Below are 18,461 nucleotides of genomic sequence, written 5' to 3' on the forward strand. Positions count from 1 at the left end.
GGTCGATCAAAAACTACGTTTATTAATTTTAATTGAAAACTAATTTATCAAAAAATCTGTTATAATTCCTGCCGCAGCGTATCGATAATAACTACTTATATTTCAAAATTGAGGCTAATCCGTTCAGTATTATAGGAGTTATGAGTGTTTCGGTCGATAAAAAAATACGTTTATTAGTTTTAATTGAAAACTAATTTATCGAAAAATCTGTAATTATTCCTACCGCAGCGTATCGATAATAACTACTTATATTCAAAAAATTCAAGCAAATCTGTTCAGTATTGTAGGAGTTATGAGTGTTTCGGTTGAGCGTGTAGTTAGGTTTTGCGTTGGAGTCCGCAGGCGAGTCCGTAGAATTGTCGCTAGAGTCTTTTTAGCGGCCAAAATTTGCTCCGTGCTTCAGCACCCTAAATTAAAATGTAGTTATCTTGTTTATGGTTGAAGTTTGAACTACTAGTTCAACCATGATCTTCTTCTTGTGTACGTGGTAAGTGAAAAAACTACGCTGCAACTTCTCCACGCGACAAAATTACTTTTCGCTTCGAATCACCGACATGTGGACAGTGGAACAGCCTCCCCGATGACATCGTTTGCGCTCCAAGTATGAAGGCGTTCAAGAACAGACTAGATAAAGCTATGGAAAAATATATGTTCAGATTTGAAATGCCTAGCAGTCTAGCACCATATCGAACACCGGTGGAAGTCGAGTAGCTATTTCAAACTTTCGTCAGTCATGAAAAAATACGGTCAAATGACACGATTTCGATCTTCTGTGAACAAGGCACGAAAAGAAAAAGAATCGGCGACAGGCCACATCAGGCCTACACTGCAGCGCCGAGATCACTATGTTATGTTATGTCTGCCTTGGACGAGTCTCCAGAGCTCCCTCAGCTCCAAAAGAAGAAGAAGAATGTTATGTTATGATAAGTGCTAACCCGTCTGCCCGTCTTTGTGAAACGTAAACATTGGCAAGCGTAGAGCGGTTGAGGTTACCGGCACAATTCCTCCAATTTAGTAACTTGTACGAGTACGAACTGAAATGTGAGGCACTGTCTAGGTCACGCTAGTAGTAACTAGTAAGTAATATAACTAATATTGGATGAAATATGATCTTTCTAGATCTGTGAATTTTAGGGCCTAATATCACGAACATGACGTTAAATGGAACATGACGTTATGCATAGGCATAATAATTAGGCCTATGCATAACGTCATGTACAATTTAAATTTATGAACATATACCTACCTATTATATGGGTATGTGCAAAAAATTTTTTCCTGGGATCTAAATGAAAATTTACAGCTGATATGAGAAGAAAATTGCCATAAAAATGAAAGTGGAATACAAAAGAAAAGTGAAAAAGCTATCAATTTTTTACTTTTTTAAATTGGCCAATTTCAAAGATTGTACCTAGTATTCACTAAAAGGCAGAATTGAACAGTATAAATTCCAGTTTATTATAATTATTTGTTAAATAATTGATAGATAAAAAATTAATATTAAAGAAACAATGAAAGAATGATGCATGAACAATAATGAACATGAATGATGAATGAAATTCATGATCATGATTTCATGAATGAATGAAAATGATGAGTAGGCCTATACAATAGAGAAATGATGAAAGAATAATGGCGAAATGATGGGAAAAATAATGGGAAAATGATAACAAATTTAACAATAAATGATAATAATAAATTTTAAATAATGATGATAATAAAAATAAAATAATAATTGGTCATTGTGGCTGCTCCTGCTGCTGTCTGCCTGTCCCTAGCTGCCTACCTAGCATAACCTAGCGGCTAGCCTAGCCCTAGTGCCCGGTAGGGCAGCTAGTGGCTTAGCTTAGAGGCTAGGCTGACTAGCATTAGCACTTGACAAATTTCACCAGTAAGCATAGTGACAAACCAGATTTTTTAGAATCAGTTAATTTTTAATTTCCCCATTTACTTAAGATTTAAACCAATTTCTAATGTATGATTATGCTGGTATCCATTCCACAATACTTTGCTTGTCTACTTATAGGACTTAAAAATGAGCTTGAGGGCAAGTCTAAAAAATTCTCTGCTTTGCCACTGTGCCAGTAAGTTCATCAGGCGCTAGCCTGGGCCTGGCTAGGTGCAACCGTGCAAGTAAAGTAGTAAACCATTTCATGTAATAATGTCTTTCTAACAGTAAAATCATCCTGGTCAGTCACTTATATGCGTAATGAATAAATTCATAACCTATGCCTATTATTAGATATGAACCAAAACACTGCCAGTACCAGCGTACCTCACTGGCTCATGACTGAACTGAAAGTGAACTGCAGTGCTAACATGCATTCCTGGAATGGTAGAAATAACTGTCACAATAGCTGCAGAGCTCTGAAATTCTGAGAGCATGCTCTAAGAACTGCAATCTTGATCTGAGATTATCTTTAATTAATTTGAAAATAAAATATCAAGGTTTATTTGTAGCATAAAGTGCAACCCTTTGTGCATCCCAGCTAAGCAGGTAATTGATAGAAATTACTAGAGGAACAAGATGGTGTCATTAAACTTCAAGTTTTTTAGTTTGTTTCCAAACACAAATCAATCAAATTAAGTTAACATTTGGGCAGGACTTTTAAATTTAAATTCCTTATGCATTTCAAAGGGGAAAGTGGCTATCCACCATTTTGCTAGCATTGTTGTTCTTTGCTGGTACTTCCTGCACTGTGCTGCACATATTATATAATGCCTAATGAATTAAACTGTTCAAGCAGTATTTTTACAGTGACTTGACCTGTTTTCCAACAGGCCTGTGGATGCTGGAGACTATTCTGCCAGAGTCAGACTGCCGTTAAGACACGTGGACAAGTCTTCAGAGAGCCCAAAAATTTTTGATTAAAAATCAATACTCTGTCAGTCGCAATTTCAACTATATAACACTAACCACCATCCTGTTCTGAGGCTGTAAGCCCACAATCACATAGGAGTTTGCCAGACTGGATCATTGTTGACTGTAAAAAGGCTAAAAATTGAATTCATTTTCATATATTAAAATTTCTGATATAACTTGAATTTTCTGCCATTTATGATTATTTACACAATTGAAGATGGATGATAATGATATTGAAGATCTTATATTATCTGATGATTTTTGGGATACTACAGCTAGAATGGCAAGAAACACCATAGTGCCCAAAGTGCGAAGAAGGAAGAAAACGTTTGAAAATGATGACGCATCTCAGGTATGGCACCATCGCATGAGCCTTAAGTGAGTGTAGTTAGATAGCATTCACAAGAAATCATAAAGAAGTTAAATAAGATTTATATTTTCACTCAAATGAAAATTTATAGTGGTATATCAGAGACATTTTTAGACTCTTCCCAAGTTCATTTTTGAGTCCTATAAAGTTCTTATTAATAGACCAGTTAAGCATCATGGATACCAGCATTATCCTACACAAGATGAAGGATAATGACAATGAGTTTAAATCTTCAGTAACTAGATGAGAAATTTAAAAATAAACTGATTCTAAAAAATCTCTTGTTTGCCTTTATGTATGATATAAATATATGATATTGCAGCCATTTTACTCTCAATATACGTTTATTTAAATGCATCCTTCTTTAGTAACAAATGTGACTTGAGTTTTGAAACATCTTTTCAATGAGTTATGTGGATTAGTTAGCTTGCTTTTTTTAGAGAATGGATTGTCACAAATAATTTTATTAATACTGGGTACATTTTGGTTGTATTTTAGAAACTCATAAACTTTCTCATATATATATATAGGTAAATTTTACAAATAACATAAATACATGAAAATTTATGCTTAACAGACTGATATGTAATTTTTTTCATTAACAGGCAGAGTATGGTTCAGGACAGGTTGAAATCTGAATCTATAAATAAGAAGCAATTTTTATTTTGTCAAATTGTCTTTACTCTTTTTTTGCTTAATTTATGAATATATTTTTTTCTCACAGTCAACTACGAAGGATGCTGCCTATGTTATTACAAAGGAATCTGGCTGTGGAAAACCTAACTGTTGCATCCAACTAGCTGAACAAGTGGAAACTAAGAAGAAAGAAGTTACTCAAAATTATTGCAGTAGCAGTGTAGCCAGCCTAGACTCTCAAATTAGCCTTGACTCTCAGTTGCCAACTTGTAATGGAATTGTAGGAACTCCAGTTTCAAACAATTCTGGTGCAGAAGGGTTCATATTTTCTCATAGCTTAAAATCCAATGGCTCATCAGCAATTGATCATCTACTTGACACGCGCAATGAAAGTGATATCCCTGGCCATGCTAGAGTGTTTGTTAGGACTTGGGGTTGTGCTCACAACAGTAGTGACTCGGAATACATGGCTGGACAGTTAGCAGCTTATGGATATGATATAGTAGGTAAGTTTGATTTGTTAATTCACTTCAATAATTTTCTCATTTACTTTAGTATTTGAATATCTTGTTTACTCTTTTGATCTCTTCAATAGTTCATTTAATTATTATTTCAAATCAAATTGAATGCACGGCTGTTCTTTTCAGACAAAAATGGCAAAACATGGAGGCTTTATATAACCACAAGTCAATGATCATAAATACTTACTTACATTATATTGCAAAAGAAAATGAATAGAATCATTTAGCTGCTCAGCAAAACAATCACACACACAAAATACTGCTAAACAAAAATGTATAAAGTTTGTCACTACAATAGCTGATGCTTCAAATTGATTCAAATCAGTTCATGGCAAAATTTACAGGTGGATGAATTGTAAGTTAATATAATCAGTTATTGTGCAGAAAGTATATACTCAATTTAAGGTTTAATTTTCTTATTTGTAGTACTGTCTTTTTCAAATATTTATTGTGCCATTTTTCGTTTGACAGATGATAAACTAGAAGCTGATCTGTGGCTGCTCAACAGTTGCACTGTGAAGAATCCTGCTGAACATCACCTCAGAAACGAAATAAATGCTGCTCATGCCTTGGGCAAAAAGGTTGTGGTTGCTGGCTGTGTCTCACAGGGTAAGGCCCACCGCTGTCAGAGGGATCAAGTGTTTGACAAGTGACTATGTAGCACAAACTTCATGGCTTCTTGTTCTCACTGTTTGCAATTTTAATTAAATGCTTAATTTAATTTGTTTACTCTTAGCATCTTTAGCCACCTTCATGAAGTAGATAAATGTATCTAGGTTAATTTTCAGACTAACTTTTGTACTGTAAACCAAGCGCACAGTTGCACTGGTGAGTGAAGTTTTTGTTTTATAATGTATGTACTATATAGTTTCAGTGTTGTTATCAATGTAGCATGGTATTAATCTAGATTAATTGTTATTAGTCTAGCAGATGATTTTTGCATTATTGTTGTTTCTGTGCTTTCCACAAGATCTTCCACTATCTTGTTTCTTATTTCTAGTCATATATTCTCATGATTACTAATTTATTATTTAATCATGTTCTTTTCATTTTCTGAGTGCAGTGTTCTTATGACAAGCAGATGACATATCTTCTGGTTTCTTCATTTATGCATTTAGTTATTTTTACTCGTTGGATTTTTTCTCTTTTATGTCTTGTTTGTATTCTCATTCTTTTCCTATGTTTTATTTTCATTTGTATACATTTTTGTTGCACATCCTATCCCCATATTTTAGTTACATTTGTATATATTTCTGTCGAACATTCTATCCCTATAGTTTAGTTACATTTGTATACGTTTCTGTTGAACAGGGTGTTTTGTTACTTTAACAAAGTTTATAAATTTAGATTCAGAAGCATGTATTTACTAATTTTATTGGGCTTTTTTGTGTTTAGAAAAAGGCACTCAGCCCCATTACTATAACATAGAATAACTTATTATTATTGTGCTTATTGTAGGTAATCTCTCTGTTTAAGTATTTGCAGGTTATCCTCAATATGTTTATTTCCACTTTTGACACTGAATTATCAAATATTTTCATCTAATTTTCCCCTCAGTTATATTTTTTTGAGATTATGGTTGTGTAGCTTGTTTAGATAACTCAATTCTTATTATTACACCTTCTGTTACTTGATATTACTCATTGTTCTTTGCTTATAATTATGTATGAGTTCCAGTTGAATTAGACAAGTATTAAACATGTTTAACTTGACTCCTACACTGACTCCTACCTAGCAAAGTCATTGTGTAATTAGTTAAGCTAACAAATATTATTAGTTCATACAATTGAAAAATATATTTTCTCATATCTTCACTTCCATAGAATAGTAAATTTCTCAAATTGATATTTTTTTACAATATTTTGTTTAGTTTAACATAATAATTCATTTACCAAGCATAGGTATTTTATATTGTGGCTTAATAATTTCTGGTATCAGAAATATAATTAAAAGTACCTTATTTTGAATGTTTTATATATTTTCCAGAGACAGGAACTATTGAGTCTCCTCCACAAAGTTTGATTAATCAATTTTCTTATTTCAACCTAATCCTATTTTCTCTACGCCCTGAAAAATTTGGTTACTCTGTATTCATCAATGTTCTTGCCCTGAAAATTTTAGTTCTAATTGTGGCCCAACTTTCACAGGTGCACCCAAGTCTGAGTTCCTGGCTGGCCTGAGCATCGTGGGAGTGCAGCAGATCGATCGAGTTGTTGAGGTAGTTGAGGAGACTCTTAGAGGTCAGTCTAATATCTAAAATTATCTTCTTTTAAATTAAAAAATTATCTTCTTTCTTACATTATTCTGTTTCTCAATATTTCATTATCCTTAGTAGGTAACGTCTCTTGCAGAAGATTACCACTGAAATGTCGATAATTGTTGATTCCTATTTGTAGCATACTTAGCATAACTGTAAATATTGTGTGGGAGATTTTCTGTATAATTTAATTGTGTTAAATTTAATTTTCAGCCTTGAACACCTGGAAATTATCAAAGGTTAATAAAATATCTCAAATTCTCAAAATGTTGGTTATGGTGCTTTGAGTGTGAGTGTCTTGCTGATCACATGGCAATTGTAGCTAATTTGTTGTCCAGGAAACAGTGTGAGACTACTTGGAACTAAAAAGAAGTCAGGCAAGAAATTGGGAGGGGCTTGTCTTCAGTTGCCTAAGATTCGAAGGAACCCGCTCATTGAAATAATATCAATCAATACTGGCTGCCTCAACCAGTGCACTTACTGCAAGACCAAGCACGCGCGCGGCCAGCTTGGCTCCTATCCTGTCGGTGAGCCATGGGTCCTATGGCGTGTTCTAAAATGAATTGGTGAATTCTCGAATTAGCAGCTTCAATATAAATTTTTGGAATGAAAGTTGCAGAGGTTTTTTCATAAGCTAATGGGCGGAAAAAATTAGTTATTAAATGTACAATTTCATAAATTTTTTTTTTTTTCATGATAATTGAAAGTAAGACATGTATGGCCACGGCAAAGTTTCCTACAACAGCGTTTCTACTGTACTTGTTAAACCTTTTACTACTGTACAATATATCTTGTAATTATTCATTTTTAAAACTTTGCCTGATAATCTAACTTCTTTCAATTTGCCCTAGATGAGCTGGTGGCGCGGGCAGTGCAGTCTTTTAGCGAGGGCGTTGTGGAGATCTGGCTGACGTCAGAGGACACCGGAGCGTATGGTCGTGATATTGGCACCAGCCTGCCTGAACTTCTGCGCCGCCTCGTGGAGGTCATCCCACCGCGCTGCAAACTCAGGCTTGGCATGACCAACCCACCCTACATTCTCGACCACCTCAAGGTATGCCAGATTTTCTTTGAGCTTGAAAAACAAGTCAGTTGATGATTCTTTAAATCATTACTTTCTTGATAAATTTCATTATTTAAAAAGCCAATTGAAATTAATTGTAATTTTCTCTGCCGACGTTCATAAAAAAGTTACTAATACTGAACTTTCTCCAATTTAATAGATGTTACTCAGTCATTCCAGAACATCATGTCTCAGTGAACTAAATGATTAAATAGTTTATTTAAATAAACCCCACAAAAACTTAGGAACAGCTTTATTTCAAATTATGTATGTGTAATTGAAATGTTTTCTATCATCAAAGCCAAAATTAATTTTCTGGAGATCCTGATTTTTTATCAATTTGAGCAAATCTCGGTTGAATCCCATCAAGTTAAACTTAGTATTCTATAATGTCATTCAAATTAATTTTTCACAAGGCTGTTTTGCAACTCATCCTGTTGTCCCCCAACAGATCTTTTTCCAAGCAATGAGCCCCCTTATGTTGCTCGGATTTTTCAGGACATGGCAGAGATTTTGCGGCATCCTCGAGTGTACAAGTTTCTTCACGTGCCGGTTCAGAGCGGCAGCGACAACGTCCTGTGGGACATGAAGAGGGAATACAGGAGGGAGCAGTTCTGCACCGTCGTCGACACGCTCAGTGAAAAGTATGCTGTTTGTGCTTGCGCTGTACCTTCGTAAAACATTTTAGTTTTAAAACAAAAGGTAAGGTGACTTGATATAATAATATTATAGCGGTTTCAGCGTTTACTAGGCCGTAGGCCTGTGGCCGATTCTCTACATCGCAGAACATTCACAGCTTATTGCGGTTGGCTATTTGTATTTTGTATGTTGTGGATTTGCCTTCAATAATACGGAATTTTCTTGTGAAAGTTGATCGGACTCCTAAAATTAACTTTCAGAGGTGTGCATAGGCTTTTTTACGAAAAAAAAGTATTAAATTCATGATGTTTTATTCCTATGCTGCAGTGTCCCTGGCATCACGATAGCGACTGACATCATATGCGGTTACCCCAGTGAAAAGGCTGAGGATTTTGAAGAGACTATGAGTCTGTGTCGCAAGTATCGCTTCCCGTCACTCTTCATCAACCAGTTCTACCCCAGGCCCGGAACTCCCGCTGCACGCCTGCCCAGGATTGATCCAAAGCTTGTAAGTCTTGATCTAAAATTATTGCTGGAAACTCAGGTCTACAATTTAATTGTGATTTAACAGCTTTTATCCTTTGTCATTGTTGATGGCTCCCACTCGGAATTACCCTAAAGGTCGTCTGTCCAGATTTCTAATTGTATCTTCGTTTCAGTAAAAAATATTCAGTAAATCACAAGCTATCGAAAAGTAATCGTTTGTATTCCCTCCAATTTTGTTGCACGTTTCATTGGCCCTGCGCGGATAGAAGTGATATCAATCATTTGCGTGGATTTTCCACCAGGCAATTAAACAATTTTCTATTCAACAAAGTTTGAAAACGGCGCTCTCAAAATTTTTCATTAAGCCCAATAACTTGAAATGAATGTATCGCTAATAGTCGTTCACTAGTGAGCCACTATTGATAATTTTTACTCGCAAAGTTAGAGTAATTATGCTGTCTTTAGGTAAAAAGCCGCACGAAGCAGTTGAGCGACTTCTTCCAGTCGTATCGGCCGTATGATCACAAGCTGGGGAAGGAGCAAGAAGTGCTTGTCACCGAGGAATCTCATGACAAAAAATTCTGGGTTGGACACAACGATTTCTATGAACAGGTACACAATTTCCTTGACAGTTTAGAATTGAAATAATGGAGAATGTTGTGATTAATATTTAATTTGTTATGAAGAACTCGTGAACAAGTGTTCTGAAGAACTCGTGAAAACGGTCGATGAATTTGATCCTGTCTCATATACCTATACTTCACTGACGAGAAATAATATGTAGACAATTAAAAAGATTGATTTTATGATTGGGTATGTTATTGCCCTATCCAAAGCAATTTTTCCAAATCATAGGTCATTTTCCGAACATGCCATAGAAGATGAGCACGAGATTCACTTATGCACACTGTCACCGTCTCAAACGGTATATTAATGCGTGTGACTTATTGGCGATTTTTCGTTAAACCAGATGCTCAGTGTAGAACTGTTTTTTTCTGCCTGCAGGTATTGGTGCCTAAGGAAGAGAATTATTTAGGTAAAGTTCTGCGGGTTGTGATAACGGAGACGGGCAAACACTTCATGAAGGGGCGTGTGGTGACTACGCCTGCTGATCGCCTTGTATCACCTGCTGTGGCGCCAACTTTACCACAGGCACGTCTATTATGCCATCTCTTTAATTAATGGTATAATTAACTGTGTGTTCATACTTGCACTGATTATTAAGCCTCCATAATATCACGCTGCATAAAATTTTTTTTCTTGTATCATGGGCAGAAGTGAATAAAATGTGGCCTTCAAGCAAAAAAAAATCAAGTTACAAGAATTCTGTTTATACTTGACAATTATTTAAATATACGATGGACAAACCGCGGATTGAACGTGATAAATAACTACTTGCATCTTATTTCTGTAGGCAGATGTTAAGTTCGATCTCTATTTTCACACATTCTGCTAGTAAGGCTGTTTGTAAATATTTTTACAACAGCACATTGTTGAAATGAAAAGTTAAGTTGGATCATGAAAGCATAATGGGGATAAGTAGCTCCAGTTATAGTTATATAGCGGACGCTAAATTTATTAGCACTCCAATTATACAGATTGTCAATAAATGTCTCAATTGGCAACAAATTATATATTAATGAACGTCGGTTCTAAATTATTTGTCTTTAATCCAAAAACTATTCGTAGCCAATACGCGGCAGAAATTGTAGATGATGGTCAACAAAAACGAAGACACGAAACCGTTTGCACAGTATGTAGACCGGTCGTCCGAGAGACAGATGATTAGTGAAATCCTGCCGCCGCAGCTGTATAAGCGCAATTATAATTCTGGTAGTTGATTCTTGAACTGCACTGCTCAGGCTCCGAGCATTTTTGTTTTACTTGACAGAAGAAAAAATCTCTCCTGAAGAGAGTTGAGCGATGATTGATATGAGAGGAAATATATTAATTTTACGTTTTTGCAGGGTGTTGTTTCTGGTACTTCTGACGCGACTCTCAAGAACGGCACTCTCACGTCCGACCAAGATCTCGCCACGCGCAAACAGGAGCTTGCACGACAGGAGAAATGGATCCTGCTTAGCTTCGTTGTGATAATCTCGGCTTTGCTCGTTAAACTCGCTTGGGTTTGCTTGAGGATAATTTCTGCGTGAGCCCTTGATGGTTGCTGCTAGTCAATAATTTGGGAGAGCAAGAAGTTAGGCAAGGTTTGTAGTGGAAAACTGGCAATGAGCGTAGCATATGCTACGGTTTACTGACATACGATGTAAAGTGTCGTAACAGATGCGAGATTCAAGATTTGAATAACCGTTTGTTTTTCATTCAATGCCAATTACTCGTACATGCAACGAGAAATGTTGATCGCAATGCTCCGTAATACTATAACCTCGTAAAAACGCTCACAGTTCCTATCCGCTTGGAAATTTAATTCTATCGTTTTTTACATTAGTTTGCCTGGCTAAATTTGGGATTCTAGGTGTAAATGTTGCATTGTGACTTTATTTGTGCTCTTGATTATTCTGTAATCTTTAATTGAAGAATACAGAAAACACATTTTGTGGCCCTGGCCTCCAAAATTTTTAATGAAAATATGGGTAAGTTACTTGGTACTTTCTTTTTTGCTTTACATTCTTAGTCAATTCGAAATTCTAAAGCAAACAAATGTAAATCATCAAGTAATTTGATTCCACGCACGTGACTTTTCTGCACAAATTTCACAGCAGCATAAGGGAATTTGAAACAATTATGAGAAAAACGTATAATTCTAAACTTTGGCATTAACTCGCCACGAAACGAACAGCATTGCAAGGGAAAAAGTGAAATAATTATTTACATCATGTTGCTTGTTTCCAATCCAACGATATTTGGCCGATAAGGATTTCACAACTGAACCGTAGGTACCTGCCTCAATGCCGTTGTCAATACCCGGCATAGAAAGAACTAGCACCTAAACGTGTCAGTGCCGAGAAACGAAGAGTTCATACGCAGCTTACGCTCTAATATCTACTACCTAGGCTCGAGAGCGTTCGGAATGGAAGCATGTTCAACAATATTTGACGATTTACTCGTGGAGACTTTCCTCTTATACACAACTCACTACGGATCATACATTTAGAAGATAACAGTGAATATATCTTATTTTGGATTACCTTATAAAGACTCGTAATTCCTCTAATGTGCACAGATTGACATCTGTGAATAATGATGAACCGCTACACTTAAAATGGTCATCGGAATTGCGGAGAAGGGCTTAAACTAAGAATAATGAACGTCCTAGAAACCAAAATGCACTGAGACAGGAACGGAAATGAACTAAAGAGCAGTGATGTAAACGAGTTGAATTACATCGGATCCCTAAGATAAAGTGAATTTTGTGTTCAATTAGGTTTATCAAAAATACTACATTGGGGGATGTTGAAGCGTCGTGATGGATTGATTATACGTTAAAGAAACCTAAGTAGTGCACAAAGAATGATTATTGCTTATTGGAACGATGACACAGCTGACTAATCCTTATAAGTGAGAAATTCTAGAGTAGCACCGAAGTGTGTAAACTCGAAATAGTGGCATAGCGTCTAACTAGATTCTAGGAAGCGTTCCTTAGCGTTATTATCACCAGTAAACATCACATTCAAGTTAACGATTTGTACCCATGTTCAATGAAATCTATGCATTTTCATCAATAGCTAACTTATAACATAAAACTGCAACGCATTTTATTCTCGTTTACTGAATGCAAAAGAGATGGCAACGTCGAGTTTTGAAGTTGTATTATCTTCATATATAAGTTAGAGTTAACAAAATCATGGCAGCTGTCGTAACATAAAGGTATGTGCACTAAGATACCAGCATGAAACCCGCAGTTGGGAAACTGGTCGACAGACATGGTAACGTCTACACTTTCTTCCCTTACTTCATTTTGAGTAGAAGCTCACTAAAAATAAGAATTAAACAAGAAGGGTTCCTTAATAACATGAATGAAACCAAGAAGTGTAGCTTGGCAAAAAAAAGGTAAATGTAAAATCTTCGAAAAAAGTTAATAAGTTAAAGTTTAAATTTATAGTGAAAAATGGACGAGAATAATCACTGGAGGAAAACGCGGGAACGTTTCAATCTTTTCACTTCATCAGGCCAGGGACGTGATTGAAGAGCTTACAAATTTAGTCACGGTTCTTGGGCAAGTTCTAGTTTCACTTCCATTTCCCTTAGTTGATTGATGCAGCTGCAAAACAGAGCTCTTTGATACACACAAGTAAGGTTTGGCTTAGTAGATGCTACTAAATAGGATTAACTGAATAGCATACATCTACTCATTTTGATAAGATGGTGATAGTACAAATGGTCGATTTTTGTTTGCTGATCTCAGTAATTTAGAAAAGGAAAATTTGAACAGTTAAATGAAAGCTTCAACGATTAGAAAACACATATTATCTTAAATATGAAATTCATTTCATTTGATGAACAATTTTGGAACGCTTACCTCGTTGTCACAACATTTTACAAATCCTCTTCACTTGACGAATTGACGCACTAGACCCAAGTAATTAATTTTATTTACGGATGTGTGTTGAAGTTTTAGACTATTTCTTTGTTAGAAATGCATTCATAAACAACCCATTTAGGATTGCGCAAGAAGCCACATGAAATAAGCTAACTTTTTCTATGAACGCGGTTATTCGAAAACAGCATAAATATCCGCATAAATAAGGAAAACACTTTGTCAAAAACAAATACCATAACAAAACTTCATCACTCATAAGAGTTCTACACTCACTTCAACCAAAACTCGGACTCTTGCTTCACGAAGAGCGCCTGGGCAATAAGGTCGCCCTGAGGGCCACTGAATACTTGAGGCACCGAGACCTCGCCAGGCACGTTGGTCCAGAAGCTGCATATGGCCGCCCTTAGGGCGGTCAAGTGAGTCGCTGCTGAGGGCTGCAGACGACATCTGCAACACCACCATCATTGTTAGCGGAATATTCTTGAAAACGCATGTAGTGCGTGGGCAAAAAATGGTATAACAAGGACAGGTAATGATTGAAATGTCATATTGTTCGATGTAAGTAAACATCAAAAGATTAAACATTTTCAACACACACAAAATAAGACTTCTCTCAATCAGGCGAAATAAATCAAAGAGGAACTGACATAATGGAATAGTTACAATGATTTACCATGCATAGTTAATTAATTTTATTGCATCTGACCGCGCAATGGCTTCCCTGAGGCTCCTGATGCAGTCGCGTAGACACAACAGTGACTGCAGTACGCGCGTCCTGTCGGGTCCTTCCACAGCAGCCAGACTTGATAAGCCGTCCAAGCTAAAGAAAATAGAGAACAGCTAACCATTACACTCGTGAAAAATATTCTTTTTGATACATAAATTTCACTCAGTTTTTCTTCCAGTTGCCATATGATAATGTCGGTTTTATTGATTTTGTTTAGGTGAGAAGTGAAGATGAAAATTTTTCAACATAGCTGTTTAACAATCATGATAATAAAAATAAAAACTCTAGTATCACAAAAACGTACATTCTGAATTTTAAATTTGATTTATTCAAACTTAGTTTGACAATACATATACGAAATAGTACGTATATAAATCAAAAGCAGCCAAACTCATTTCAGTACAAAACAATTCAACTCACACCAAGTCCCTCATTTTGTTGCCTGTAGCAGTTAAGGCATCAAGTGCAACTTTTAGAATTGTTGAATCAAGTATCTCGTCAACAGCGCGCTGCTCATTTGCTTCATCCTGTATCGTGAGGCTGACAGGTGAAACGTCCTGATGACGAGTGTCATGGCTAAATTGACTAGCACATGCGTCTTTTTCTGGTTCAGAAGAGTGCAGTACTGGACAGAATTTTGAAGGTGTAATAGAATTAGGAACAAAATGTGAAGTACTATATATGATGGAAGACTCAGAAGATGTAATGGCAGACACTGATGAAGCTGAAGCAGGGCGACCTCCATTGAGGGAATCAAGTTGTGCAGCCGAGTAGGCCAATGCATCCTTAAGCATCACATCCTCAATGTTGTTTTGATTCGCAAATGATGTCATTGAAGAGTCAGAGGTTTCCCCAGAACTTAATAGGCTAGAAAACTCTGAGGTTGATGAATTAAAATAGGCCAGTTCTTTAGGATACTCAACCAAATTACTGAATTTTGTGAGAGAAAACTGCAGGAAGATTTGAGACATTGAATCAAAAAGTTTTGTTTCAGTGCTTTCATTGGCTAACAGCGATTTAAAGCGTCTCAAATATTTTAATACAGAGTTCGGAAATTGATCAAAGAGCACAGCGCGCCAGTGCTTTTCCCAGCACACAATAAGGTCATCAAGTGTCCAAGGAGGTTTTCTGAACACAATTTGTAGCCACAAATCATCATAAACATCTTGCATTATTTGTTTCAAAATATTTTCAATTGTGTTTTTCAAGGAAGAACAAATGATTTCACGAGGTGGAATTTGAACAGGGCATAGCGAATCAGAATTTGTTGATGAAAAATTCATAATCATGTTTTCAGTTTGCCAGAACTCTGTTCGACCAATAATTCCCAAATTAGTGACAGAATCAGTTGATGGAACCGAATCCTCATCTCTTGAGGCATCTACTTCTTTGCACTGTGTTCTCAACAAGACTTCCCTTTTTTGGCCCTGCCGATTCAAGTCACCATTCTTTTTCACAGACCCTATGTCCTGATTTTTTTCTACAGGAAAGAGCTGCAATGAATTTGATGATCGTGTCTCATTTAACCATTCCAACTTGTTCCACATGCCCGTGGAGTCAATACACAGAATGTTTGCCATGTGAACTTTGGTCCTAAAGTTCATATCATTGCTAAGGAGCATCACACAGAAGCCCTGTTGCTGTAACCACAAACAGCAGTCGCGTATACAGTCATCGCCTTTCTGAAACAGTCAATTATTGCAGCATGAAATTTATAAGTTATTATTGATTAAGAAAAGATCAATATAGTTTGGAATTTCAAATGGATAAACATAATGTAATAAAGAGAATGAATATATCATAAAAATCATTTAAAAAGTATCAGGGTATAAGTTTGCAGAGTTTAAATGAGCAACCAGCTTATAAAGAAAACTAAAAATATTTAATCAACAAAAGAAAGATTTAGACTACTGATTATGCTAGCAAGAAACACTTTCTAGTGGAACAATCGAATGTAACCTACCTTGCTTCCCATTGTTTCACAAAGATATTTAAAATTAGTGTAGCTTTGTCCCTGTACAATGCTGGAATAACTTTCACCGGCCACAGCAGAAGCTGGGCCAAAAGCTTTATTGCACCATTTAATTGCAGCACGAACTCTAGCCACGAGTGCTTCTTGCTGTTTGAGGCCATCCAGCTCTACTAGAGCAGTGTAGGGCACAACTAGCACATGATATTCAGATCCTCTCATGAAAATGTTATTAGATGACAGAGATTTCAACAAACTCAGGTTGTGAATCAGAATGTTAGTATCAACAACAATGCATGTGGTCAAAGATTTGACATCAAGTTCTATTTGACCAAATCTACTGAGACAGCTTGCATCCTCCAAAGGTATGGGCTTGCAAGGTTTGTTGTCAAAAAGTGTACCTCTGGCCATGCCACCTTTTTCAGCATCAATGCCTTCTGCAATACTTTGTGGAAATATTTTTTTGTTTGATGTAATTCCAACAGCAATGGCTGAAGAATCAGGTGTAATAGCACCAAATTTACTAGGCAATGACTGCACAAATTCATTGGGAAATTCGTCAGTGGAATGCTTCTCAGTGGAAATCATTGAACTTGTTTCATCTTGGTGAGTTATAGGCCATTGGGTATCAGGATCAAGTAAAGTTTGTACTGCTTGACAATCTTTTGGTTGTTGAGAGAGTTCCGTTATTTTTGCTTTTTTGCAAAATAATTTTAGAACATTCACATTTTTTATTTCCTTGCACTCTGAAGTACAAAGTTGTGGAACTTTGAGCACTTTCCCAAGTCCATCAAGCGTTCTTCCAACAGACTCACTTAAGTTTCTCTCAGAAATATTTCTTGAAGTCTCTTCTGAAATGATATTGGTGGTGAAAGGTTGCTTTTTTGGGATTTTTGGCTTGCATTGATGCAAAAACGTCTTTGATTTTGGTGGAGAAGAAGAAGAGTTAATTCCACTAAGAGTATTGGTTGACTTCATAACATTAATATGATGTAATGTATACCCGTCATCTTGGTTTTCAGACTTTACTGATGAAATAAATTTTTTTGTAGAAATAGATTTCATATTGGCTGTACTTGCTTCTGATGTATGTCCAGAATCATTCTGGAACTTGGGAGAACCAAATTTAGGATCCAATTTCATTGAAGATTTTGTTAAGATTGGATTTTTCTGTATACCACCAGCCTTGGGCAGGATTTCCTTTTTGAGATTAACATCTTCAAGATTTTGACATTTCAGTTTCTTACTTTTTGGAGAGAAATTGTCCAAGTCAGGTTTTTCTATTGCTGACTTTTTGCGCTTCTCAGAACCACTTTTGGTATCAATGGAAGTCATAAGTTTGTTGGTTTTACCTTTACAAAGAAAAATTTCCTTTGGAACAACCTTCTGATATTGAAGACACTTGCTGCAGCCTTCAGGGCAGGGCTCAAAATTAGGAAGTTCCCATGTAACTTCTTTAGTCAGACAATTTGCATAGTAAATCTGGCCTTTTCGAGAGCGTGACTGTTTCAAGATCCAATGAGGGGGTAGTTCCGAAGAGCATGAAAGGTTGTCAGCATTTTCATGTGAATTGCTCCCAGTTTTTCTTGAATCATTTTGTGCACTTTTGTTAGCAGCCATTTATGCAGCCGTAAAATAATCAATGTGGTGAACTGCAATACCATGAAGTATCAAAATTCAAAACAGTCTTTAGGCTAATTTCTGAAAAAAAAAATTAATATTAACTTTACTTCAAACATATTTTCAGTTTTTAAATCTTTAACAGTGGAGCTAGGAAATTACAACAGCCTATGGAACAACCTAAAAAATTAAAATGCCAAGAGAAATATATTAATGAGATCATTTTTCTGGATACAAAAAATTGAATTGGTAGCATATGTACCAGTATGTACTGTTGAATTGGTAGCATAAGGGACAGTTTTGAGAGTTTTCCCTTAATAACTTCTTACCAAGAAACATTTCATAAACAAGTTTAGGCTCATTTTAAAGGTATTTGCATGGGCTATTGTATGGCATCTCTGAAAAAATTCCATATGCTCATTTGTAAGGTGCCAGACACAAAATAAAAGCCTCCTGAACTAACCCTGGGAATGGGATAATTAGGGACACTTGAAATAAAACTTAATTTTAAAACGTTTGAAGCATGCAGAGTGTACTCATCCATTACTAAAAGTACTCTGAAGTCTTCCTCTTCCTTTGTATATAATGTAGATAAAGAATAAATGAAATTTTCTGTGATTTTTACTCATTTTTCCTTTATTGATATGATATTACCTCCTCCATAAATTACTGTATTTTTGATGCGACATTACTTAATCCGTGGACATGCCATTGAGCATTGACAATGATCTTGTCCACTGAAAGCTTCATATCAGCAGCCATGTAGCATTTCTTCTGCAACTAAGCATACAGGATGGCTTGTAATTTTG

At 36.0% G+C, this 18,461-nt stretch overlaps 2 protein-coding genes across 6 annotated transcripts; one reads left to right on the forward strand and one right to left on the reverse strand.

Moving 5' to 3' along the window:
* Window positions 1–380: 380 nt before the first annotated feature.
* Window positions 381–11,437, forward strand: LOC108679882 (threonylcarbamoyladenosine tRNA methylthiotransferase). 5 transcript variants are annotated; one of them, XM_018168624.2, is made up of 13 exons: window positions 876–1,076; window positions 2,782–2,885; window positions 3,139–3,215; window positions 3,958–4,375; window positions 4,862–4,999; window positions 6,538–6,630; window positions 6,986–7,174; window positions 7,499–7,701; window positions 8,209–8,354; window positions 8,677–8,857; window positions 9,301–9,447; window positions 9,841–9,987; window positions 10,803–11,437. In XM_018168624.2, exons 3-13 carry the CDS (start codon window positions 3,144–3,146, stop codon window positions 10,986–10,988), a joined length of 1,920 nt encoding a protein of 639 aa, XP_018024113.1. In that variant the 5' UTR covers window positions 876–1,076; window positions 2,782–2,885; window positions 3,139–3,143; the 3' UTR covers window positions 10,989–11,437. The 5 variants fall into 5 exon arrangements, with proteins under 5 accessions (XP_018024110.1, XP_018024113.1, XP_018024109.1 ...); XM_018168621.2 differs by lacking the exon at window positions 876–1,076 and adding an exon at window positions 381–487 and having other exon boundaries at window positions 2,782–3,215; XM_018168620.2 differs by having other exon boundaries at window positions 2,782–3,215.
* Window positions 11,438–11,581: 144 nt separating this feature from the next.
* LOC108679881 lies at window positions 11,582–17,735 on the reverse strand. The gene is made up of 5 exons (XM_018168619.1): window positions 16,027–17,735; window positions 14,484–15,745; window positions 14,043–14,156; window positions 13,610–13,783; window positions 11,582–13,057 (listed from the first exon to the last, which is right to left on the reverse strand). The coding sequence occupies exons 1-5, from the start codon at window positions 17,650–17,652 to the stop codon at window positions 13,000–13,002; spliced, it is 3,234 nt and encodes a 1,077-aa protein (XP_018024108.1). The 5' UTR covers window positions 17,653–17,735; the 3' UTR covers window positions 11,582–12,999.
* Window positions 17,736–18,461: the final 726 nt, after the last annotated feature.

The sequence above is a fragment of the Hyalella azteca genome, unplaced genomic scaffold (genome assembly GCF_000764305.2).
Source record: "Hyalella azteca isolate HAZT.00-mixed unplaced genomic scaffold, Hazt_2.0.2 contig11639, whole genome shotgun sequence".
Lineage (NCBI taxonomy): Eukaryota > Metazoa > Arthropoda > Malacostraca > Amphipoda > Hyalellidae > Hyalella > Hyalella azteca.